The sequence below is a fragment of the Ruditapes philippinarum genome, unplaced genomic scaffold, assembly GCF_026571515.1.
Source record: "Ruditapes philippinarum isolate M1 unplaced genomic scaffold, ASM2657151v2 ctg1450_1_1_1_1, whole genome shotgun sequence".
Lineage (NCBI taxonomy): Eukaryota > Metazoa > Mollusca > Bivalvia > Venerida > Veneridae > Ruditapes > Ruditapes philippinarum.
The window spans coordinates 18191-46088 of NW_026851729.1; the positions used below are offsets into that span (position 1 = coordinate 18191).

The 27898-nt window shown below is 33.2% G+C and overlaps 1 protein-coding gene and 2 long non-coding RNA genes across 3 annotated transcripts; 2 read left to right on the forward strand and 1 right to left on the reverse strand.

Moving 5' to 3' along the window:
• Positions 1 to 219: 219 nt before the first annotated feature.
• On the reverse strand, positions 220 to 27794 carry LOC132738377 (gelsolin-like protein 2). Its single transcript, XM_060725870.1, has 13 exons — positions 27675 to 27794; positions 22205 to 22240; positions 9812 to 9892; positions 8984 to 9057; positions 8762 to 8836; positions 7655 to 7726; positions 6582 to 6709; positions 5985 to 6093; positions 5216 to 5326; positions 4608 to 4694; positions 4276 to 4361; positions 1157 to 1235; positions 220 to 402 (listed from the first exon to the last, which is right to left on the reverse strand). Exons 2-13 carry the CDS (start codon positions 22209 to 22211, stop codon positions 235 to 237), a joined length of 1077 nt encoding a protein of 358 aa, XP_060581853.1. The 5' UTR covers positions 22212 to 22240; positions 27675 to 27794; the 3' UTR covers positions 220 to 234.
• LOC132738385 (uncharacterized) lies at positions 1242 to 4195 on the forward strand. Its single transcript, XR_009626867.1, has 2 exons — positions 1242 to 1909; positions 1989 to 4195. It is a non-coding gene; the product is annotated as an uncharacterized LOC132738385 (long non-coding RNA).
• Positions 10713 to 19496, forward strand: LOC132738370 (uncharacterized). The gene is made up of 4 exons (XR_009626866.1): positions 10713 to 11520; positions 12000 to 12092; positions 12770 to 12956; positions 13564 to 19496. It is a non-coding gene; the product is annotated as an uncharacterized LOC132738370 (long non-coding RNA).
• Positions 27795 to 27898: the final 104 nt, after the last annotated feature.

Below are 27898 nucleotides of genomic sequence, written 5' to 3' on the forward strand. Positions count from 1 at the left end.
CGTGACTTTTAATTAAAAAGGACTTTGATCTAAGATATCAGGTTTAGAGGTAGATACATTATCCACTAGGTCGCCGATCCTCTCAATAACAGTGTGTAAAAGCAAACATACTTAATGAAGAAATGATACAAGGAAATTAAGTTAGAGTGAAAATACAATATTACGATAAAGTTAGAGTGAAAATACAATATTACGATTAAGCGATTAAGTAAGAGTGACAATATAATAGTAAGTTCATTTGAACATTAGTTCAATATTGTATTTATATTGTAAATATATATTTCTTTCAGACGACACAATACTCACATGTGCATACGTCATGCCATTCCTCTTTTCAGCAGGAGATGCGTTCTTGCCGATCCAGACAAAGATCTGTTCACAGGAGTCAAACAGGAACACGTCCTAAAGTTACAGATTAAATAATTATCAATCAATGACTAATGTTTTATGTTTTTTATTTCAATGCATTTTCATCCGCCTGTTTTCGCAAAAAGATAAAGAATGAACTTCAGGTGTTAATCTATCATCGAACGTTTTCGTTTATGATAGATTATTTGTATAACCTAGAATAAATGCAATCATTAAAGGTCACAATAAATTGCTTAACTGCAAATAATGCGGGCTCAGTGTGATACAAATACATGTGCATTTGTACATGTCTGTGGCGATAACAAATTAATGAAATCTTTATTCAAGTGATAATTGTCTTAAATCTCAAAACAAGAGCCACCACCATACTGGGGGCCAAGCTCGACATATCTTATTTCTAAAGTCAAACTCCTGGAAAACTTTTTTAAAACAAAGTATACTTAGAATTTGAAAATTGGCCTTGATGGTCAAGGACATTCAAAGGTCAAGGTCACATTTTAAATAATCAAGGAATGAATCAAATCCATAAATTAATAACGAAGAAAAGGCCAATAAAAGGTCAAGGTCATATTAGAATAATTCAATATGTCAATTTTCCCATATATTATTTTTTTGGGCAAAGCACAAATCAAATATGCAAATTAAAACACAGAAATGACAATTTAAGCTTCTTTCAATAATATGGCATCGACAGACAATGTCACTTAAAGGTCATGGTCATAGCAGAATGATTCAACATGCGTTAAGAAAAAAAAGAGAAAATATAACAAACAAAAAACCCACTTACATCACTGCCAAGGTCTTCTTTTTCAATTTTTCCTGATTTCACCTCACTGAAATTAACCTTTCCTGAGGCATCAGATACACTGCAAAATAAGCAAGAACGGAGGTTTAAAGACATATCTCTGAATTTGACTATCAAAATACAGTTGTAAACATTAAAAGATAATATTTAACATCTTTATAATGACAAATGCTGTTATATATAGATAAATTGTATGACAATATTTAAAAGCGGAATCAAAATTAATGTTATAATTAACGTCACGCGAGGATCTTGCAATAAGTTCTGGCAAAAGTAGGCTTCGTGGTCCTTTCTTCCAGATAACCTAAAGCTAAAGATATTCGCTTACATCATTAAAATCGCTTTTAAAATCACGATGGTGCCCGTTTTGAAGGCCTGGGACCTCTTTTGTGAATGCAAACATGACTCTTGTAAAAGTTGTGGTATGTGATTGCCGGTTAATGAAATATTAAAATTTACTGACATCAGAATCCTGTGTGAAAACAATCGTGAAGAATCGTTTGCGCCATTTGGTTGTCACATTTGCTTACTTAGGAGAGCAAATGGAGATTCAAAGGCTAAAAATTTAGGTTGTTTAAAAGACAAAATTCGATAACAAATAAGGAAATCTGAATGAACATATATGAACCACTAAGAACAGCTCTTGAAAAGGAGTGCGACTGTAAAATGCCATGAGAATTGTCAATCCGAAAAAGAAATACGCAATTTTCAATTAGCAGACCAGTTGTTGGCATTGTCCATATGAAAATAAAGTTACTATGAAATTCTAAATAAACACTTTATAGAAGAACGTGAAAGAATTAAATCATTCAAGTAAAGGATTGTAAGGGTGCGGTTATATTATACAGAACAACGACTCTTTTCACAAGTATGACATTGGAAATTTTCCTAACCGTTTCATTTGAATGTCTATTTAAAAGAAAATGCTTTTAGGAGGAAAACTAAATCAAAAAGTTCTCCTGAAAGTACCATTTTTCATTTTCTCAAAAAGATACCTACAACAATAATTATAAAAAAGAAGAAAAAATGCAGTTAAGGGCGAATACTTTGGATGTTTGTTATGGGTTTTTTAATAGCACCTAGCATTTTAGAGAACCGAGACAAATATTAGAACTTTTTGCAAGACCCTCTTGTGGTCGATAACCACCGCACAAGGAAACCTGCAACAATTTGCCATCTGTGTTAAGAAAAGCATTTCGCAGCATTTAGGTCGTCTGCTACATATCACTGAGTCTGTCAAAGATTCTTTGAGTAATATCAAATAAAATTCATAGGAAAAGTAACCAGTCATTTACTTTCCTTTACATTTTCAGTAACACATACTGTAGTACATGTACATTGTATACATGTATATTTCATTAACATCTATATCAAAATTATTTTCATCAATGATAAAAACACTTCTTCTTTTAAGTAGAAATGTGTGTCCTGTATCTATACAGAAAAATATACAGTGTATATACAGATAAGTGAACACAATCATAACCAAAAACACATTTATACTAAAACAGTAATAATAAAATAAAGCGTAAAAGCAAAAGAAAGCAAAAAGCTGTTTAAAAAGATGAAGATTTTTTTACGCATGTACATTGTCACAGCGAGTACACTTGTTTAGCATAATAACAGTCGGTCCAATTTAAAGACACATAGACGACACAAAATATGTTAATTTAAGTCCCATCAATGTAAAAAAAAAAAAACAACGTAATACATTAAAGGGACTCCACTGCTTTTTTTAACATGAAAGGGCAGAGAGTATTTTTGTAGAACTGGATGTAGGTCCGGACAAATAACAACTGGGCAAAATTTCTGATCATTCTCTCACTCCGCTTTCCTGGATTAATAATAAATAAATTATATTGTGCAAAGCTTTTCACTAAAATCTGCCAAAAAGTCTGAAAAAGTCGCATATAAGATTTGATTTTTTTTATTTAATATTAGGTATATTTATACATTATTTGTTACATAGTTTGCCATTTAAGTTCACAAGTTGATCTATGACATATTTTTCTTTAATTTTATGATTTTAGGCTATTGGATCTTAGTGGAGTTCATTTAAAGTTTAACAAATTCAACGGTGACGTTTTAAAAGGTTCCGTCCTCATACTGGACACTTAGATAAAGCCAGGTTTAATAAAATCAGAACAATCTTATCCTGTTTGTAAGGTTTAAGTTCAAACAGCTTTTTGATAAAATGTATTTCTAATATTTTCATGCTATCTTGCTTTATACATTTAACATGTAGATTACATTCAGGCCGTATGTGTGCGTATGAGGTCGAAACCTTCCCTTCTTTTCATAATCTACACAACATTGCTATAAACGTATTTGCCGCGCATTTGAATAATATTTGTTTCACTAACCGCGACCTGTGTTCATGTTTGAAGGAAAACATTCTTTCCTTCTTCAGTTTATTAAATCAACGATTTCCTAAAAAATGCACTCTTAACTTGGCATTGACCCTTCTTGAATCATCTTTTTAAAAATTCCTAATAATTTTCGTAAACAATCTGGCTACTGGAAAGGGAAACAAATATATGTATTATTTGTATTTTCAGCCCAGCTGGGTGACATATAGTTGCAGCATGAATATATGGAAAGCTTTCTATAATAACTGTACAGGTATTTACTTACTTGACGCTGAAAATAGTAGAAAATAATATGCATTAACAAACCAATAAATATTTGTACGTTTACTTTTGATAAAGACCTGGGTGCCGTTTTAGGAACAATCGTACGCCCAGTCGTAGGTAAGATTTGGTCTACAAGATCGCAGTTACGACCATCTTTGTTGATAAAACGGCACCCAGCTTTTGCCACCCTTTTAGGAGCAGGCTAAAAACTGCACCTCTTTGCAGTCCGACCAGGCTCTGTAATGGTGGCTTCTCATTATTTCGTATTCAGATACCGAAATCACTAAAAGTTCTATTGTGGAAATCCAAAATCAAAGTAAGTAATTTGCACTAAACAAAGTCAGCAGGATACAATAACAAAAAATATAAAAAGAATAACCTTGCTTTTTTTAAAAAAAAATACGGTCAATAAAAAACTATAGCCCTGAGACTTTGGTTTGTGGAAAAAAAGAGATAAATTGTTATTACCAGAACAGCTTCTTGTCACTAGGGAGTTCAACCTCTTCGAATTCAGTAGCAGCTTCATTAGCTTCCAGTAACTTGTAAAACTCGTGCTATAGAGATATCAAACAAGGTTGAAGTTACAATGCATGAAATGAACAAGTTGAAAGTTACAAAGTATAAAATGAACACACTTTGAGTAACAAAGCAAGAAATGGACATGTTGAAAGTTACAAAGCATGAAATAAACAATTAATATCTCCTGCTCAATATATTTAAAGAAATACTGCAAACAGTTTTTTTGTAAACAGTTCAGTATTCGTTTTCATTAAATAACTTCTCCCTGAATTGATACATACGCCTTCGCTGATACTGTGTTCGTCAATAACTTCTCCCTTACAATGGCCAGCCCTTTCACCTTCAAGATTTTGCAGAAATTCCATACACTGAAGAACGAATGTAGTGTGATATAAAATAAAGCATTTAATTTAAATAAGTTGTAAAAGGCATGAAAATACCATGGTAAGAAATACATTTTAGGTTTGTCTACAAAATAGTTTCGGATATACATGTTTTAATAAAATATAGAAGGATATATGCGCATCCAAAGAGTCTAAACAGATCCTATTCATGTATCATTTTGAAATTCTTTCATATAACAGTCAATAAAACCCCTTGATATATCGCTAAGTATATCGCTAATCAAAGATGGACGATTACATGACATAATTAATGAGCCGCGTCATGACAAAACCAACATAATGGGTTTGCGACTAGCATGGATCCGGACCAGCCTGCGCGATCAGGATTCATGCTGTTCACTTACAAACCCTATAACAAGTAGAGAAACTGATAGCGAACAGCATGGATGCGCAGGCTGGTCTGGATCCATGCAGGTCGCATACCCATTATGTTGGTTTTGTCATGACGTGGTTCAATTTTATTTATAGCATAAAGTTTAGCCTACCCTGGCTTTCTCAAATGGACTAGCATTGTTCCCGTTGTACTGCCAACATGTTGTACCAGCATCCAAAATGAATACGTCATCAGAATTAAGACTGCACTTGTTCAGAGGGACCTGTAAATGCACAATTTCATTGATAACCAATGAGTAAGTTATCAACTTATCAAAATATCGTACTATATTGCTTTTCGTCGTCCCTTTCCGTATATAGCTTATAATTGGGTAAGTTGACAACGATTTTTGTATGATCTTAACTGTCTTGTACATGTATGCTTAACCATTACCCTAAAATTGATCATCATGGCTTTGGCTAACAGTAGGTATCAGATTGGGCGCCGAATGTCTCGGTGTCTCTTTAGGTATCAAATTGGTTTTAACAGTCACCCTCAGCAAATTTTATTTCGTGAAAATTGGACAAAATAAACAATTCAAGCAGACGACATTTTCATCAGACGATAATTTTCCTTATCAAACGAGAGTGTTCTCATTTTTTTCCATTAATCAGAAGACAGTTTTCTCATTTATCAGAAGACAGTTTTCTCATTTATCAGAAGACAATTTTCTCATTTATCAGACGACAGTTTTCTCATTTATCAGACGACAGTTTTCAATTTATCAGACGACAGTTTTCAATTTATCAGACGACAATTTTCTCTTTTATAAGACAATGATTTTCTCATTCATCAAACAACACTTTTCTCATTTTTCAGACGACACATTTCTATTTTATCAGGCGACAATTTTCTCGGAATACGAAGGGTTCATACTTTACCTCTTGGATAGCAACTTTAGCTCCCTTTCCAAAACATTGCATTAACCTTATCTTATATTTCTTTGGCTCCACGTGACGGAAGCCAGTTTCAGCACCACCTTCCATTATTCTGAAAATGAGGATATGAAAATTGTAGTTGTTTACAATTGAGTTGGTTTAATACCACTTTTAATTGAAACTAAACACATATGAATCAAAAATTGATGCAACAGAAGCAAGATAATTTGTATATACAAATAGATGCGATCCGGGCACCTTAAGGGTAAATTTTCTTATGATATCTTATATATATATATATATAAATGAAGTTCGATTCCTTGTGTGGATCTCAAGTATAGAAAAAGTATGTTTTGGGAAATGCAGAGTACAAAGTTCTGTAATTTTTTACCTCTTTTTAAACGTATAAAAAAATAAAGAACTTTATACTCTGCATTTCCCAAAACATACTTATTATATATATTATATATATATATATTTGTAAAAAATCGGGAACCTTATTTGCACATATATATATAAATATTAAGATCGTCCAGCTGAAAATAAGACAAGAGGTTGGGGGTGCGTTTCTGTCTAATGAATAGACCTGAAAACACTTACACAATCTCCTTAAAATAAGATCTGAAAAGTTCTGTCTCGAACCCTTCGACCTCCCTGTGCTGGACCGCCTTATCATCCAGGAATGTATCCAGCTCGACTGTCTTATAGGCAGCTGTACCATACTCATCCTATTGAAAACGATATATACATAATTTTTACACGAGTAAATTTCATAATTGCCTAAATTGGATAGCACCGTGCATAAAGTTGTTTCGGCATAATTTGTTTAAATTATAGTATATATCAAACTCAATTTAAATTAGAACATTATTTACATGATTACAAAATTCTGATCTTCCTTATTTTAGTGTTGTGTAGCTAAGGGGGACGAATCTGCAATGCATAAAATACTCCTGTTTTGTGGTCCCTAGAGAGTTGTCACCCTTAGAAGTAAAAAACGGCTGTCTGTATTATGTATTTTTAATAATATATTTACACTCAAATAAAATAAAATAAATAAATAAATAAATAAATAAATAAATAAATAAATAAATAAAAAAATAAATAAATAAATAAATAAATAAATAGAAAGGTCGCTATTTTGGGTAAGAGAAAATAGAATCTGCTCACTTTGTAACCAGCAAGAAATAGGTGATGAATTTCAATATATATTTAAATATATTTTACTCATGAAAGACACAAGTATATCAGTAATTACTATACAAAGTTTCCTAGTATTTTAAATTTTCAGGTTTTAATGTGTATTTATAACAGAAATACTTTATTTAATCTAGCTATGTTGTTAAAAAAATAATGCTGAAACTTCACAAAGTCATCTTCCTTATTTACTTCTATGCCATGTTTGTATTATTATTTGATGTAGTGTTGGTTTGTTCACTCTTATGCTCTTAAGGCCATGAGTTTTTGTTTATAAATAAATAAAAAATAAATAAAACTTTAAAAACACAACATTAAAACTAAATAATAAACTGCAGCTCTTTGTATATGATTAACAAAAAATAAGAATTGGATCATAATACATCTATCTATTAATTAAAAAAGAAGACTTTGTTGAATTAAAAATAAAAGTAATGTAAGAATGGAGACGAGAATGAGTGCAGCGACCTTCTTACCTGTGAACTTTTTGACCCGATCCAGAAATGGACGTCATACTTGAGATCCATAGAATCACCTTCAAGGTAGGACTGTAGACAAATAATTAAAATGAAAAAGAAAAATTGTACCAGCTACATACATGTATATGTAATTGGTAAAAATATGTATATAAACGATCACGGTACAAAACCCTGTCTTTCAGCCAATACAATTCAATGAGAACCCTGACTTGAAATAATATTTATTTACAAACACATGGTACTTCCGAGCACTCTACCCTTCTTGGGAGCTTACAAGTTCCAGGCGTGGGACCAAGCCCTACCCCCAGGTACAATCTAACAATTCTTTAGTATGAGTAGTTTATAGTATCAGTAATTTGTTTTAGTTAGAATAGCTTAATTTTGTATTAACATGTATTTTGAATGATAAATTTGTATGTTGGGGGTTGAATGATATTTGTGTAGTATGGAGAGTCTTAACGCCTGGGTCCCTGTGGGTATAGGTTCTTGGTCCCACGCCAATAACCTGTACATACACTTGTTTGTGTTTTGAATATGGCTGGTGGCTCCCGCTAACAATACACATGTATATATTATTCCATCTCAGTTTCCGTCCACATTTCAGTGTTAACAGGATGTATCTATTTAACTATCGTATTCAGTGTTTCCATTTCCTTTCTTCATTAATATTTAAGCTCTCATTGCAGTTTTGTTCTTGTGATCATACAACATTAATTTCGCTCGCACAGTATATTTCCGCTAATATTTCCCGCTTATTCAACTAAATATCTGATCATTCCGCAGATTTTCCGCCAGTACTGGGATAATGTTACTGATCATAATAAAATGTTTTTTGTCTTTCACATGCGCAATAAAAATAAATGCAACCAATTGCATTCTAAATATTCTTTATAGCTACTGTTAAATTTTACTAAATTTCAACAAAAAGCATACACATAAAATATTAAAATGTTTTCCTCAAAAAACCTGAATGCGTCTTTCATTGTGTCAAACTTCACAAAAAGTTAGTGAGAATATTTGATTTTCCACACTTCTCAATGAGATATATTCAATATCACTTACCAGACAAAACAGACAATACAATTGTCATCTATATAAACTTACGTTAAGAATAATGTAGGAGTCACCGCTGTAGAATTTACCGTAGTCTTCTTTAGGCCACTCCGTGACAATGAATTTCTAAAACAAATGGAAAAAAAGAAAGAGATCTATATATGATAAAAGTTTCTCAATACAAATATGTTTAAACTAATAAAAATTATCAATTTCATGAAAAATTCTCCTCTCTGTTTTATTTATTGATATTAATTCTTAAATTTCACATACCACAATTCTCCAAATCTGAAGCCCAGGCTGGGTCCCGGCATCTTTCCATGCTGGCTCCCCAAGCGCAGATGCTTCTACAATACACACATACAAATAAATAATATGTCTTCAAAACAGGATATCAAAATTATCATAGTGCCAAAACAAATCAACAGTTTCTCATCAAAATAATCGCCATTCCACACTTTTAGTAAGAAACATTAGCGTATCTTCAAAATAAATTATAAATATCATCCCAAAACGAAAATTGATAAACATTTTTATAATAATAAAATCTCACAGGAGGTTGAAATATCAGAAGATGGCAATGAAGTATTTACAGATAAGAGTGAAATATAAACATACAAGAGTGAAGAATAAATAGACGAGATCAACACAAGAGTGCAAAAGATCCACAGACAAGAGTAAAATATCAACAGATTGTCAAATATCAGTAGACGAGAGTGGAATATCAACAGACAAAAGTGAAATTTCAGCCGACAAGAGTGAAATTTCACCCGACAAGAGTGAAATATCAGCAGACAAAAGTGAAATATCAGCAGACAAAAGTGAAATATCAGCAAACGAGAGTGAAATATCAGCAAACGAGAGTGAAATAACATCAGACAACAGCGATATATCCACAGACAGACGAAATATGAGCAGGCGAGAGCAAACACTTACAAGACGAGTGGGAAAAATCAGAAGATGGGAGTGTAAATAATGATAACTATATTCATTTGTATCACTACTAAAATCGTGTTCCAATTTTATGCGCCAACATTAACGATTCTAACTTTACGGTATTTTAGAACAAAGCACTTTTTAAAGAAATTTACAGTTACTTACTCTTGACTTGGCGTTCAAGGTCACTTCCAAACAGCGCCATGTTGCTGTCCTTCCAGTTGTATTTCTTCATTTTAACAAGACCTGTAAATGTGATATCAGCAATTTTAATATGTTTATGGCAGTTTTCGACTGCTAGAATAGAAAAACCCTTAGAAATAGAGGATATTTGTTTGTTTGTGTGTAAGATGAAATTTTATTTCATCGAGTGGGCTTTAAAAACAGTATTCTCACGAGTGGCGTAGCCACGAGTGAGAATACTGTTTTTAAAGTTCACGAGATGAAATAAAATTACATCTTACACAACAAACAAACAAATTTTCTTTTTATTTTATGCTAAAAAACAAGTTTAAACGAAATTTCCATAATATTAACATAAATATTAAAATCTGTTTCTCCCATTGAGAGCCCCATTTCGTGCGAATTTCTCATTAAAAACAAGAAGTCTTGAGCTGAAAAATAAGTCCGACAATCAACATTAAATGACAGTGATATTATTTATTTTGTTTAAAAAATATGAATGATCGCTTGTTTTATTAATAAAAACAAACAATTCGTGTAGGAGAAAATTCCAACCATCCATCCATATTTCTGTTACTTACTGCGAATTTATATTAGACCTGGCTTTGTTAAATGTAAGCGGCAGCCATTTTTTAAAGTTGTGTATTTCACGGGAGGAAAATAATTGTGTTTGATTCAGAGGGATATCATTTGGAATTGTTAGTCATACACCTTTTTAAAAGAAAGAAAACATATTTGAGGATTGAAACAGACAAAAAATAAGTGTTGACAGATGTGAAAACATGAAAAAAGCAGCTATGAAAATGGAAGACTTGCAACTTGCTCGGACGCTGGGTGGTTTACTTGTTCTACGAGCTGTAGCTGTCATTGCTTTTCAATTTTTGGAAGGAAATTTTTTCAAAAAAAAATTTCCTTTCTATAGTATCGGTCTGCCTATATTGAAAAAGAACGAACAACACCTAATTGAATTCTGTTTAAGCTCAATAGAAAATAAGTAGTTAGTGCGACCAAGAAAGTAGTGCAGCAGAACTATATGTATACTTTCAAACGTGGATGACTTGAAGAAAAAGCTGATGTTCAAAAAAACTTGAAATGATGATATTCAATGTTAGCTTACATCAATGGAACATAATCTTAAACGTGTACGAAAAAAAAACATCAGTATTATTACGCATTAGGCCAAAGAAAAGTTTGTGTCCATGTACCTATGTACAATAAATTGAATATAAATAAGGTGTAATTTTGTAGCAGAGATGCTGAAAAGTTCACATATATAAATCAACCGAAGGAAATGAAAGTATTTATTGTATATATTTAGCAATTTATTGAATAGCATTTTATGCCACCGCTGATTTTTTTACGTCGATAACTCAAGAGGAAACAATGGATACAATATGTGGCCTTAAAAAGGCGTTCTGTACTGTACTATTTTCGCAAAAAATGGTTCGCAAACTATCATAGAATCAAAGCGTTTGAAACAAAAATATTATTATATAAATAATAAAAAACAAGATTACAATACAAGTCTTTCAAGAGTATTCTGGAATTAACGGATGCAATTTGATAAAACTTGGTGTTGACTAATAAGTAGGGCACACCCGCCATTGTTCGGACCATCGACAGAATAACGTTCGTGGTTTTGAGATTTTTCCATCCAAGACATAGATTTGCTGATGAATAACATCGCAAAGGTTTGTGGAAATGCTTTTATTTCTTTGTTCAAAATCGTTTTGTGTTTGCAGATGTTAATTTGTTAGCCAAACGAAATTAGGTCAAGGATTGTTTACATTATTGAATTTACAGGTAAACTCGGCCCTATACCAACTCGGGACAGGTCAACTAGGCCCTCTATTAAAACCATATATTAGGATATAGATTGTTTAGTTAATAAAATATTGTTTGAAATTATCTTTAAGATAAATAATCTTTAAGATTAGGAGAAAATATATATATGTTCATTCTTTGTAAGAATGTTAGAAGACTTGCAAGTTACCGACTTTATCATTGCATTTATTTATTATTGAAAAAATGCTGAACAGCTAGTCTCAACAGTGTTTATAGGCTAGAATTTTCAGTTTGCATTAGGGCCAAAATTATTAAATATATTGTAAGTCATGACGGCTTTCCCATTGCTGTCATCAAACTTTAACCTTGTTCATAACTTTTTCAGATCTTGGTGTATTGTCTTCATACTTGGCCACAACAACCCTTCAAATAGACCAGACTAAACTAAATTAACTTGACCACCATATGAACATTCAAGGTATATGTCTAAATCTTCTTATTTTTTGCTATTAGTGGCTATAACTTTGTTATTTTTGAATGGATTGTCTTCAAACTTGAACAACAATCTTTCAGGATAGGACCTGACTCACTCATAAATGTCCTTGAAGCTTTTGTGATCAGAAGTTGTACAGAATAATACAAACCCAGAGCAATTTCATTCACTTGGTTTTGCAACTTCTGAGAAAATGGATTTTAAAGATAGTTGTTTTCTTGAAATTTCAGGACAGTATAGTAGATAGTAAAGACATTTAATACATACTGTACAGTATATACACTATAATTACTATAGTATACTATAAAAATCTTTATGCTTGGACAATTTTGAACAAATTGTTTCTTAAACAGTGTAAGAAATTAGGATTTGAATCGACTAGGCTGGTCGGACTACTAGATTGGAATATTCACTTGCCCAAAAGACATTTCACTAGCACGATTCATTTGTTCAAAACAGTTGTTTATATTGCCTCTGAAAATACAGTAGCCTGGTTGGGCTTGTTACTGTGAAAAGTTGATAGCCCAAGGAGAAATTTAGTAGTCAGGCTGTCGGACTACTGCTAATTTCGAACACTGCTTAAATTATTGATTTGATATCAACTAACATAATTATTGGGATACTATATGTATATCTAATAATAATTATATTTTATGTTTCAGAAGTTCTGCCTACATGTCAGATTTATGAATGTGAACAGCAGGATATCGATTTTAAGGATGCTTTAGGGTCAATGACAATGAAATCACAAAGATAAAGGCTAAAATGTGAGACTGTCAATCTGACTAACCTTGAAGTGAACAAATGGAAAAAATGTTTCTTTCAATAGCATGGGCTTTTAAGGAAGAGGTACATGATTATTTAGAAGTTTTTGTATATGATATTTCTTAATTATTATATTCTAATAGCTTTTTTTTCTTGATTTGTTTAAAGGCTGACACAGGACAGTTTATTTTAAGTCGGTGAGCTTCGGTCACTGGATAGACTATTGTCACAAAAAGCCAAATTTATAAAAAAGAATTACAGTGATGAGTGTATTTAAATATCTTATACAAGAAATTAGGAACAAAATTAATAGCAAGAACAATTGTGACATGTGACATGTATTTAGGAATTCAGCTTTCTTTTCGTTTTTACCTCAGGACAATTCACATTAAAATATTGAATATTCACAGTAAGCAGTGTTAGCACTCCGACTTATCTGACATATATGATCATCTTATCATCACTTAGCTGTCTATAGCTTATCAGAATCACTCACATTTATGAATTTAAATAATTTTGAAAAAATTGCTGCTTAGCAAATAGATAAATTACTTGGGGTGTCTGTGACTGATTGGTTTAGTTTCTTGACTTTAAACCTTTAAGCCTTTCACTGCTGTAAGTTCGAGCTAGGCAAGGGTTTACAAGTGGAATTTTAACTTTGCAATTAACTTTTTCTAAACAAATATTTCAGGTAACAGAGGCGCTTATATGATAGAACAGTAAAAGCAGGAGTGATAATGAAAGATACATGTAGATGTGTCTTCATGTCGGAAACACTAAAGAAATGGAAATATTGTGGTTTTATCAAACTTAAAAGAAATTGGAATACCAGGAGACTGCCTGCCCTTTGCAATGTTGGATAAAGAGTTCTTAGATGTGATGTCGAAAGCCTCATGAAGCCCATGACTTAATCTAATTAGAAAAAGAAATGACATTGAAGAGAAAACTAGTCACCAGTCTTTCACCAAGAACTAGAGATAACTTTCCAATATTTGAAATATCATAATATGAGCCGCGTCATGACAAAACCAACATAGTAGGTTTGCGACCAGCATGGATCCGAACAAGCCTGCGCCTCCGCGTAGTCTGATCAGGATCCATGCTGTTCGCCATCAGTTTCTACTTGTAATAGAGTTTGTAAGCGAACAGCATGGATCCTGATCAGACTGCGTGGATGCGCAGGCTGGTCTAGATCAATGCTGGTCGCAAACCCATTATGTTGGTTTTGTCATGGCGCGGCTCATATGTATAGAACTTTATTGAGCCACCAGTTTTTCACCAGGAAAATAAGATCACTTAACTATTTTTAGCTCACCTGTCACAAAGTGACAGGGTGAGCTTTTTTGATCGCTTTTCGTCTGGCGTCCGTCCGTAAACTTTTACTTTAAATGACATCTCCTCATAAACCACTAAGCCAATTTCATCCAAACTTCACAGGAATGTTTCTTTGGTGGTCACCTCTAAATATTGTTCATAGAACGCTGGTTGCCATGGCAACCAAAAGAAAAAAACTTAAAGTATTTTCCTTTAAAGAACCCAAAGAGCTAGAGCTTAGACAAAGTATCTTCTTTTAAAGGTATGAAACATCTTCTAGTGAGTGTCTACCAAGTTTGTTCAAATAAAAGCCCTGGGGGTCAAAATTGGCCCCCCCAGGGGTCATTGAATTTCCCTATATGCATATAGTAAAAACTTAAAAATCTTCTTTGAAAAAACCAAAATAGCTAGAGTTTAGATATTAAGCATGAAACATCTTCTGGTAAGTGTGTACAAGGTTTGTTCAAATAAAAGCCCTGGGGTCAAAACTGGCCCCGCCCCAGGGGTTTCATTGTTTTTAACTATTTGTGTAAAGTAAAAACTTAAAAAATCTTCTTTTAAAAAACCCAATGAACTAGAGCCTAGATGTTTAGCATGAAACATCTTATGGTGTCGACAAGGTTTGTTCAAATTTAAGCCCTTGTATAAAAATTGGCCATGCCGGGGTGGGGGGTGGTGCAGAGGTCTTTGTTTTACATTATATGTGTGTAGTAAAAACTTAACATCATGAAACATCTTCTAACGGGTGTCTTACAAGTTTGGTCAAATAAAAGCCCTGGGGTTTAAACTGGCCCCGCTCCAGGGGCCTATATATACATGTCCCTCTTGTTGAAATATGTATGAACAAATCTTTATCAACTTCAAGCTTTTATTGAAGGTATTTGAAATAACTTGGCACAAATGATTGTTATAATAAGACAATGAGTCATGTCAACAACCAGACCCCTACCTCCAGGGTCAAGGTCGCACTTGCTCATTCAAGGTCAACATTTTCTATTTGAAAGTATATCTCGTGTCCGGTCTATAACTTTCCTATCTCTAAAGGGATTTTGTAAATACTTGCCGCAATTTCTCACAATAATGAGAAGATGTGTCATGCTCAACAACAGGTCACCTGCCTCCAATGTCAAGGTCACACTTGGAGGTCAAATATTAGCACAGCCTGTTACAGGGTATATTTCGTGTCCGGTCCATAACTTTGTCATTTATTGAAGGAATTTGAAATAACTTGGCACAAATGTTTGTTATAATAAGACGATGATGTGCAACAACCAGACCCCTACCTTCAGGGTCAAGGTCACACTTGCTCATTCAAGGTCAACATTGTCCATTTGAGGGTATATCTCGTGTCCAGTCTATACCTTTCTTATCTTTGAAGGGATTTTGTAAATACTTGCCACAATTGTTCACAACAATGAGATGTGTCATGCGCAACAATCGGTCACCAACCTACAAGGTCAAGGTCACACTTGGAGGTCTAAGATTAACATAGCCTGTTATAGGGTATTTTTTTGTCCGGTCCATAACTTTTTTGTATATCAAAGGATTTTGAAAAAACTTGGCACAAATATTCACTATAATAAGACAATGTGTCATGCGCATCACCTGCATCCCTACCTCCAAGGTAAGGGTCACATTTCGAGGTAAAAAATTAACATTGTTTTTTTTAAAGGGTATATATTGTGTCCAATGTAGAACTTCTTCATAGTTCAAGGGATTTTGAAATAACTTGGCACAAATAGTCACAATAATAAGACGATATGTCAGTTACAACACTTGCACCCCTTCCTCCAAGGTCAAGGTCACACTTAGAGGTATAAAGGTAACAAAGTCTGTTATATGGTATATTTTATGCCCCGTCCATAACTTCTTCATAGATGAAGGGATTTGGAAAATACTTGGCACAAGTAGTCACAATGATAAGATGATATGTCATGCACAGCACCTGCACCCCTACCTCCAAGGTCAAGGTCACACTAAGAGGTCAAAGCAGGGATTTTTTCCAGGATTTTGGGAACATAACCCATACCCATGCAACTGGGAATTTAGCGATATTTTGTTAAAATTGGGAAAAAATGCATGACTGAAAGTTTGCAGTGATTAAATGTATGCAAGCAATCACTGCCTAGGATGGCTTCTTCAAACATTTAAACACTATTACAGTAAAGAAGCCCTTATTTTCAAAGATTTTAGAATTCTTTATTCAACATTTATATTTTTGTAACTTTCAATTGGGAATATTTTCCTTTGGATTGGGAAAATAATATACTATTTTCAATTGGGAATATGTCCCAATAACGGCTATAAAATAAGCCAAAAAAATCCCTGCAAAGCTTAACATGATATATTTTGAAATTCAGTATTTCATTTTATTTCTTTAATAAATTTATTGTTGCATTTGCAGATCTAGCATTGATCATAATTTTGGACTGAAAATCCTTAGATCCCTGCCTCAATCTTTTGAAATAGCACAATTTTTTGCTTCATATAATACTTCCCTGAGGCGGGGGACGTTGGTATCTCTGTTACAAATTCTTCTTTATTTTACCAACAAGTGTTCACTTTCAAACTTTTGATCATTGTATTTTTTGTACTACCTTTTGTATAATGTTGTATTTTATTAATGTTCTTATTTTAAGATTAGCATGGCCAACTCATGAAAGTCCAAATGATGGTCAACTTTTTTATGTTTTTTTTGTTGTTGTTTTTTTTTTAACATTATTTACTTTATTTTTACAGTGTTCCTCTGAATCATACATTCTGTTTTAGTTAAACATGCACTTCTTGTTACTTATTTTCCCATACTTCATATTACATTGATCACGGTTTGATGTGATGGCTCATAAAATTATAAAAATATCATTTCTTTGTACTTTACCTAGTAAAATATGAAACAGAAATGCTCTTGTAAGCTAACCTGTTCTATGTTTATATGCCCATGCCATTTAAAGAATGGTGACAGGGCATTAAGTGTTACCCTGTCTGTCAGTCCGGTCAGTATGTGAAATTTCCACTGAAATTTTAGTTTCCAACCAATAAGATTTGTACACCTTTTAAGGATTCAATTTATAACTGGTATATTCAACAATATATCAAAACACTGGTCAAGTATGATTTCAGTTACATTCCACAAAATTTATACAACATTATGCCTTCCTTACCAAATCATATGCAAAAATTGATTTATAACTGATAATATTTGAATGCTTTTGAAATCTATAAAGATTTTTCATATAGTTCTGGACAAAATTTAACAGTCTTTAGTGAGTTGGAGTAGTATGAAAAATCAGGTGTCTGTAAATCAAGGTCACTACTTTGGATCAAAAGTCAAATAATAACTTAAAACGTGAGAGTATATTTCTATATACATGGCTGGATTTACATAACATTTATCACAAATGTTCACTTACGTATACATCTTTCTCCCCAATCTGAAGCTTTAAGGTTCAGTTCTGAATAATGGCAACAGGCTTGATATATGCTGCCAGTGGGCTTGTCTAATTATGTACATATTTTGATTACCCACTCAATATAAGCATTGTTCTTAACGCAGGCATTCAAGTCCTATGGGCACATTTCTACTTTTGACTATATTTTGTTGTATAATGTAAGTCTTGTATGTAAAAAATCCTTAAAACAGCACCTCCTATATTACTGGCCATTTGCATTAAAGCTTCTTTCATTCAGATTGTTATAACTTGTGTCACGTCAATATGTACCAATAATTTAAAGGGACTCAGTCCATTGAGGTTTAAAAGCCTAAAACATAACATTTGAATTTCTACAGAAATGAGCCGGGGCACTTGATACAGAAATACATGCACAGATAGTGAAGAAATATACTTTGAAATAAATTGAAAATCAATTTTTAGCTCGACTTTTCTATGAAAAGGGGAGCTATCCTACTCGCCCCGGCGTCGGCGTCGGCATTGGCGTCACACCTTGGTTAAGTTTTTCGTACCACCCCACTTTATTTCAGAAGTATTACAAGTATGGCTTTGAAACTTACCATACTTGTTCACCATCATAACCTCCATCTACAGACAAGAGTACATAACTCTGTCAAGGTTTTTGACAGAATTATGGCCCTTTTTTGACTTAGAAAGTGTATTGAGCTTGGTTAAGTTTTTTGTACCACCTCACTTTATTTCAAAACCATTGGAGGTATTGCTTTGAAACTGACCATACTTGTTTACCATCACGACCTTCATCAACAGACAAGAGGACATAACTCTGTCAAGGTTTTTGACAGAATTATGCCCCTTTTTGACTTAGAAAATACATTGAATATGGGTAAAATCCACTTATTGCCTTAACCCTTTGAGATATTGCTTTGAAACTTTTAATGCTATTTCACATCATTACCCCCATCTGTACGCAAGAGAAGGTAACTCTGTCAAGGATTTGTTTTAAAAATTAAGGCCTTTTATCGACTTAGAATCTTGGTTAAGTTTTTAGTACCAGTCCACTTTTTGACTGAACTGTTTGAGATATTAATTTGAAAGTTGGAATACTTGTTTACAATCATGATTCCCAAACATGTCCAGGAGAAGGTAATTCTGTCAAAGATTTTATTTGAATTATGGCCCTTAACTGTCAATGTTTTGTATTATAGGCAAGCACTAAAAAACTTAAAAAATCTAAAAAATTCATTCCTATCCACTTGTTCACTTTACCATAAATTATGTCATATAAACATTGCTGTAATATTCAAGGGTATCAAACAACTAGTTATTTTTCTCTTTTTGTACTTGAAATTAAAATCAGTAGTATATGCATATTTCACATTTTATCTCGCCTATTTGATTGGTGCACAATTCAGTAAAATAATTCTTCACTAAATATCTTAATGCTCATGGCCATTGTTCACTTTAAAAATACAGAGATTCTTGTATTGCCTTTTACTGCAAAAACTTTTTTTATTGGCAAGCAATAAAAAAGTCGAGCGCGCTGTCTTACGGACAGCTCTTGTTTTATGCTTTTCTCAGCCTGATTTGCGTGAAATGTGTTTAAACGCTTTCATTTTGGGTCACTTTTTTACAATTTGAATAATTATTCTTGAAAAAGGAAGTGCGCAAATGATCTGAAATTTTTCTCAAAGATTAGTGGTCAAAACATACATAAAGTGGTACATTAATCTAGAAAAATAAATTTCAGTCTCATCATGTCAAAAAACCTCAGTGGAGTTCCTTTTACACATTTTATCTGACAAACTAAATTTCAATTTCTCCATATATTTAATCATTTATTTTTTATATCACATATATTTTTACTTTTATGCAAGTTTTGACAATAAAAGTTTATTTTAAATCATTGTTCTTTGTTTTGCTATGACTTTAACAGCATGTACATCAATTTCATACTAAAACACAATTAGTTATGTTTGAACTTACAAATGTAAGCACATGATGAGCTTTTCTTGTCCTTGAGTTTAAAATAAAAAGTCTCTTCATTAACTATGATTAAATAATGCTTATGGCATGGTCTTGAATTCCTATGAAGTAGTTATATAAGTCATGGCCGATTAAGGTCAAACTGAGTGGTTCTTTGTGTTCATAATGCAGTAGTATTATCTATTAATTCACTTATTACTATATTAGTAACAGAATTGCCTATGATTTCAACTGATTATGAGTGTCACAACTTATGGGTTTGGGGCCCTGGGCCAAGAACTAGTTATCAGCCCACTGAACATGAGTAGTGCAAAAACGGAAACAATGACGTCACATTTTACGTCATCAAATCAGCAAGCTGTAGATTGAAGCTTGCACCTGTTCCTTTGTTTTTAATTCACACGCATTGGGAATTTCTATGAAAATTTCCTTCCAACAGTACTTTCAGTGCTTTGATTCATAAAGCATACGGCAGTTATTACTCGTAGGATACTTTAATATGCCCAAATGTCATCAAGAGCAGTTTGCATGTGGAAGGAATGTATTTTTCAGACTGTAAAAATGAAACAAAAAATTTAGAGACGAAATTTGGTGATTGGAATTTGAATGAATAGAAGTAAGTTTTCTTCTTTTTATTACTTTTGACGTTTAAGGTATTTATCAATTTCAGCTTTGCTTTTTCTTTAAACAGCCTGACATTGTCAGAATTGTCAGCAAAAATAAAATTGAGGTACCACATGGGGAAAATCTTAAAAAAGTAGTTTCGTCATTGAAAAAAGTGAAATTATATTTTGATAATTTTCACTGTGAAATTACCAAATATAATTTTCACGGATAAATCAGTAATCCACTGAAAAGCATAAAATAATACATTATATTTATTTCATAATTTGCATAGCTAAAGTCATAGTTTCTTAAAGTGGTCTATAATGTAAGGTATTTTATGGATTGTATATAATTACGTTGATTTAGAATCCAACGCGTAAAAAATATATGAGCCGCGTCATGACAAAACCAACATAATGGGTTTGCGACCAGCATGGATCCAGACCAGCCTGCGCATCTGCGCAGTCTGATCAGGATCCATGCTGTTCGCTTACAAACCCTATTACAAGTAGAGAAACTGACAGCGAACAGCATGGATCCTGATCAGACTGCGCAGATGCGCAGGCTGGTCTGGATCCATGTTGGTCGCAAACCAATTATGTTGGTTTTGTCGTGACACGGCTCATATATAGATGGTGTTGGCAAGTTTTGTTACGACTTATTCTAACGTAATTGTTTATTGTATAACAGGCCTTTCATTATAGACCATTTCACTTGAAAAGAGATGTTTGGTTTTTAAAATGTTCACGGTTGCATACAGATTGATTTTGGCAAATCTCGGACAAATTATCTTGTTCTAATTATATCAAATTAGCCACAATCATATAATAAATATACGAGTAATTTGCTGCAATTATATAATGAAGGACCGAAATGAAAATCACCAACGAGGCGTTCTTAACCACATATGTTCTTTGCTTCATCCTGTATGTTTCGTGTACCATACTGCTATTCTAAGAAATAAATTTGGTTTGACTGGTACTTGGAAAACGGAAAATACTGGGTATGAAAGATGAAATATGTCTTAACATTTTTCGCATATTGTTTGTAAGCAAAATGACAAGTTATCACCTTGAGCGATTGCTGGGTCATCGTCGGATTCCCATGGTCGAACCATAAATATTTATTAGATTGCCAGTAAATCAACCGTGGGTATCCGACGATGTTGCTGGGTATTTTTTCCTATCATACACACGAAATATTATCAAGTCAAATATTATCCCGTGTCAGTTTCATTTGAAGCGGTCATCAAAATGTGAAAATTCCTGAAAAACGCTTTTATTATCCTGCCTTGTTTTTCATCAGATTTCAAAGGAAAAAGAGGACTTTCGGGAATATTACAATTCCTGGTTATCGAAATCCAACGGAAACGTGGCGATCTTTGACGGAAATGGCCGAACACGTGATATCCATCTTTAAAGTGGATTGGTCTGCAATGGGGTTGACAAAAATGCAGTAGACAAACATCATTTTGATATTCTTATAGAGAAAATATAAAAAGAAAATCAAAAAGAAATAAGCCATGACAAAACCAACATAGTGCGTTTGCGACCAGCATGGATCCAGAACAGCCTGATCAGTATCCATGCATCGCTTACAAACTCTATAACAAGTAGAGAAACTGATAGTGAACAGCATCGTTCCTGATCTGCACAGGCTGGTCTGGATCCATGCTGATCGCCAACCCATTATGTTGGTTTTGTCAAGGCGCGGCTCATTCATGTTGATATAGTTTAAAGTATGAACATTTATATGATGAATTATAATATTGTATTATAGAACAATGTATTAAGATAATATTATGTAATATCGGATCATATAACTCACTGATATATTATCACGCCAGACACTAAGTACTATCAACATAGTTATTTATGGTATTACAGACATTCTTATTTTATCAATTCTCTTCTGTTATTGACAAATTCACTTATATTATCGACCAATTCCAGTTCTTTTATTAAAAACTGCAATAACTGTGAGTTGAAGATAGGTGGAGAGAAGAAAATATTAAGTTACCTGGCATGATTGCAGTGTTTTCTTCTACGTCAGGCTCTGAAATAGAAAGATACTTTATGTAAGAATAGTTGCATAGGGAGATGATAAAAGGCATTTTAGCCCCGAAATGCTTTCATTTTTATATCTCAGAAACATTTTTAATGTACCTTGTTAAAGTTTCCGAAAAAATATTTGTTGGTATATAGATGAACTATTTTTTGCTTTTTGGTAAATGGTATAATTATAATGATTTAGTATTCAAGTCAAAATACTACTTTGTTTACATATTTACGACACATAAATGCATGTTCCACGTTTCTTTCTGCAGTTATTTAACATATAACATGCTCTAAATCAATAATCCAAAATACAACGTATCATTAAATGATTTTAATTTTCTAAAGATATTTTAAGATTTCTGAGACACATGATATGTGCTGCATTTTATCATATGAGCCGTGTCATGACAAAACCAACATAATGGGTTTGCGACCAGCATGGATCCAGACCAGCCTGCGCATCCGCGCAGTCTGATCAGGATCCATGCTGTTCGCTATCAGTTTCTCTACTTGTAATAGGGTTGGTAAGCGGACAGCATGGATCCTGATCAGACTGCGCGGATGCGCAGGCTGGTCTGGATGCTGGTCGCAAACCCATTTTGTTGGTTTTGTCATGGCACGGCTCAATTATAGCATGTAGAATTCACTTGTATCATTTTTCGACATCGATATCATTACAGTTATGGCGAAGGTAATTAAGTCCAGTCGATTTATTACTTAGTATCAAACGACATTATGTAGTGACATCGCATTAAATGCTGACGTAGCAGGAAATATTTGTAAGCATCAAGGTAACTTTTTACATGGTTATCTGCCTAAACATATCCAGTTATTATATCAAGCCTAAACACTATAAAACAATGTATGTTAGTAGGCATATATAAATATCAGATCATATACACAACAACAACAACAGACACAGCAACAACAACAAGATTCAAAGCACCTGCGGACTTGTTATTTCTCTAAGGTATATCCACAAAAATGGGTTTACAATCATTTATTAACAGACAAACAGGCAATGCCGTAATGTATAACATAATGGTTATTCCACTGATATAGCATAACATACTTTTTCCCTCGAGTGTTTTGAACAGTTGCCATTTTTTTCGGTCTCTGGATGTTTTTTCTCCTTTATTAATTACATTAATTTCGGCCGTTAAAAAATTGAGAGGTTATGTACGTCACTTTAATCCGAAATATACCTTTGCTTTATATATAACCATGAACATCGGTGGCGTGGCCACGTGGTTAAGGCGTTGGTCTCGTAATATTAGTATTGCTGGCTGCATGGGTTCAAACCAAGTCAAGGGAAATTCGTTGTTTCCGTGAGCAAGACACTTTACGCTTATTGCTTAGTACTGGTTGATTCAATGAACGGATTTTAGAGTGTTTCAATTAGCTTATAGTTTCCAACACAATCGAAATAAAATAAATTTTGTACACAAAATAACCATGAACAAGCAATTGCGATCTATACTCAGAAGTGTTACCATGTGGTACGAAATTATTATATTTTTAATAAATTATAAAACGTTATAAAATTTTATACAAGCGGCATATACTAGTACACATTTCATTGTCAATTTTTTCACTGTTAGAATGTTTTGTTAGCTCTTACCAAACTAAATATCTTAATTTAAATAGACTCGTCCATCTTTCAGTCTGGATTAAATCATTCATTATTTCAGGGAAATTTTCAAAATATGTACTGACTGACTAGCTTCAAAGTTTCAAAGTTTATTTTCAGAACTCAATTCAGCCGACTATAATCAGACGGCACAGACTGGATGTACCGACTGAGCTTGGTCTGCAATGGTCGTAAATAAAGTTAAACGATTACAAAATGTGTCTGACAAAAGTCGGATATTTATAGCTGGTGTAAAAATACAAATTATGAGTTACTCAACTGATACTGAAATTAACTAAATTTTTTGGTTGTGTTTTACTGTAATGAGTATAGGTGATATGCATGACGACTTTCCAGCTGATCTGGTGGAGAAAAACCTAAGGTGTTCAAGAGACTGTGAATCAAGTACGTTAAAATCTAAGTAAAATTTTTTACTGTTTCTATTATCTTTGATAAAATATTAATGAAGCTTTTAAGTTTACATTTGCGGATAATTATCAGCTGCTACTTCATGTATTTTACCCTCTCTATATGTTCTGTTCTGTACCATTTGTGAATGAGGTATGGAAGATACATTAAATACATATAGCAATATTTACAGAGTTCCTCGTTAACATTACACTGCAAGAGGTTAATATACATGGATCTTTTGATGTTCCCCCCTGTAGGTTTTAATTACATGTACATTGGAATTTCCATGGCAACGCTTACTTTATATTCCAGATTTCTTTTTCTTTCATACTTTTTGTTATTAAATTTTGCCCATTCCTTTAAATGTTCATTGTATTGTACATACTTTACCATTATTTTACAATCTTTAGCTATTTATAGCAACAAATACATGTACATGAATCTATAAGAAATCATTTGAGCCGCGTCATGACAAAACCAACATAGTGCGTTTGCGACCAGCATGGATCCAGACCAGCCTGCGCATCCGCGCAGTCTGATCAGGATCCATGCTGTTCGCTTACCAACTCTATTACAAGTATAGAAACTGACAGCGAACAGCATGGATCCTGATCTGTGCAGGGTGGTCTGGATCCATGCTGGTCGCAAACGCACTATTTTGGTTTTGTCGTGATGCGGCTCATTTCAAATTATCTTTTCATTAATCCTTAAGTTCAGTGCTTAGTTATTCCTTGTTCCTTGTGATAAAAAAAGCCCAGCATAAACAATATGTAATTACCCGTAGAACAATCCCGACAATTAGTAACAGATTTCTTATACTATTGTTATTCTTTCTTCTCTAGAACATTTTATTATGTTTGCCAAAGGGCTAATTGTTTTGCATTGTGTATGTTCTTGTTATTACTATACCCTGTTCATAGAGTCAAACCCGTCCCTGGCAAACATCTCTTGTCTTAAGGTTATAAAACTTTTTTCGGAGTTCTGTCTCAAATCTCAGACTTTTACATTCTGTGGGAATTTCTGACCAATTGGGTTTGAGCTAACAGAATTTCTTTATAACCTTGAACCCTGATCCCTGAACCCTGATCCCGTGTCCACTAAGATTTAAGGATGAGTTTCAAAATTAGGATCAAAATTAAAAACACAAATGTTCTCCATTGTTCATCTTATAGATTAAATTTTGTATCAATTTGATAAAAGTGGAGTTGAAATACCATGTCTATGAATTTTTAAAATAAATCTATTGTTACTTTATAAGATATTGGCATTTTTATAGTTGATCTTGAGACTAAAATGGACCCATGTTTTCATCTGGTTATGTTTCGTCCATTTTTATCCAAAAATAGGGTGGGTTTTTTATTTTGCAGATCAGCATTTTTTTACGTTTTTGTTATGCATGATTTAATTTTTGTATAATACGATTAATTTAATATCCATAAAGCAATGAAATGAAAATCAGGAACATTTGATCCTGATCTAGATTCTCTTCCCGGTGAAAACGGAACCTGATGTTCATGTACATTGCCTTTTCATTTCAATTCTAAAATACGATATGGCAATAAAATATCACACTCTAGCTGTGTTCCTTTGAGGCCATCATTCTGACGAGAAGAATCGATGGCCCCAACGGAACACCATACCCTCTTCACATCAACCCGATTTTCTAGATATTAGTATTACTGCAGATAGATGGAATTAATTAAGTGGATTTTCTGCTAAATTTATAAAGACCCGGAACGCGTCCGTCTAATCAAGAAACACTTTTCAACCCAGGCTCATTTCATTATTTTTACCGCAGAATATCACTGCATGTTGCCTGCTTGATTAATAAAAGATAATACGACATCAAATACACGTGTAATGCATTTACTATCATAGAAACAAACATACTCAAACTCGTATTAGTGTTGCAGTATAACGGAAAGGACCGAAAAGTTCCGAAGATCATAAACCTCTGTATGTTAAGAGATTTGTGCTCTTGGTCAAGGTAATTATATTTATATTTTGTTGGGGATGTTTCGCTGCTTTGTTTGCTTTTCTTAAATTCTAGTCCAACTAATTGCACTGCGCGACGAGATATTGTGCTATTTTCGTGTCTGGGCAATATCTCGCCTCTAAAGCGAGATTCTGCCCCAGAACGAAAATATCTCAGAATCAAGCTTTGGTACGTCAATATATTTTGACTACTTAAATTCATGTGTTCATATACATACAGCATTCATTTTATGATCATTTTTATTCCTGTATCAACAGTACATTGTTTGTGAATAAGTTGTTATTAATGATAAGTTTTACAATGTAAGGTTTTATTGAACAAAGGCCAAATGGTTATTTGGCATATGCTGCGAAAACATTACATTTTGTATAAAATAAAAAAAGTGTTGAAAGAGAAATTGTCGCTACTCTTAATTGTCTTAAATCGTGAAAAGTATAAATACAGTACAGATAAGTGTTCAAAAGAGAGTAAAAAATATACTTAATTCTGTATAAAATTATTTCAAAATGACTCATGAGTAAAACCGTTTACCACAAACCTAAAGCCTTGGCTGATACCATCTACACGCTAGAAAACACGTACATCTTGTTACACGGTTGATGACGAAGTGCATTTAACTGTTTATTTACCAACAAGAAATGATATCATCACTTCTTTCAGATGAAGTTCTGATACTGAATTATACATACATATATGAGTATATTTTTAAACAATAGACGAATTATTATTGTAGCTTCTTTGGAACTTATTCTGTTAACTATGTGATATTTATCAGCAAAAAGGCCAGCCTCAACATATCCGTTCGCTTAGGTTTACCAGACCTAATACTGTTTGCTGGTTATGTTTAAAGCTTTTGTTTACTGACTCCCCTTTAATAAACATTTAACAACTTTAAATTTAAAGTGGGACAAATTCCACATGAGGCGTTCCGTATATTCAAAATGAATCGTCTGCTTATACTAAAGTACAAATGACTCATACCACCTCGGCATTATATATTACTTCATAATCAAATGTGCCTAAGCAAATAAACTAGCTGTTTAATGTATGTTTTCTGAGAATCTTTGAAACTGCATCAAATTCAGCATAAAAATGTAAAAAAATAACAAATTAATTGGTATTTGATGATAAAAATGTGGCAGTTTTGGAGCATATCAGCAAATCTTTTCATATCAGTCTTATGCTTCACCACTTAAATTATTTACTTTCGTGTAAAATCTTCTCTATGTAAACTCTGATCTTACCTTCATTCTGATTAAAAAATTGCCAACAATGTTATCAATATGATATTGATGATGAAGAACATTAATTGCGCTAAAAATACATAACATCGTGCATAAAGACATTGCTGGCGGAGAGAAACAGGAAAAAATAATTATATATACGTGTACTTACAGAGATAAATGTCCAGTTAGTGAATAGACCGCCGTCTGGATATCTTGGAAACTGAAGCTGATATGTGATGGCGGGTGGAGCATTTCCGGAATTCCATTTTTGGCACGTGACCTAAGTTCAAGGCTGCAGATAACCAATCACAGCGACTTAGGAGGTAAAATGAATAAGCCAAGGTAAAAGTGAAACAGGTGCAAAACCAAAACATGAGAGAGCGGGTCATGACT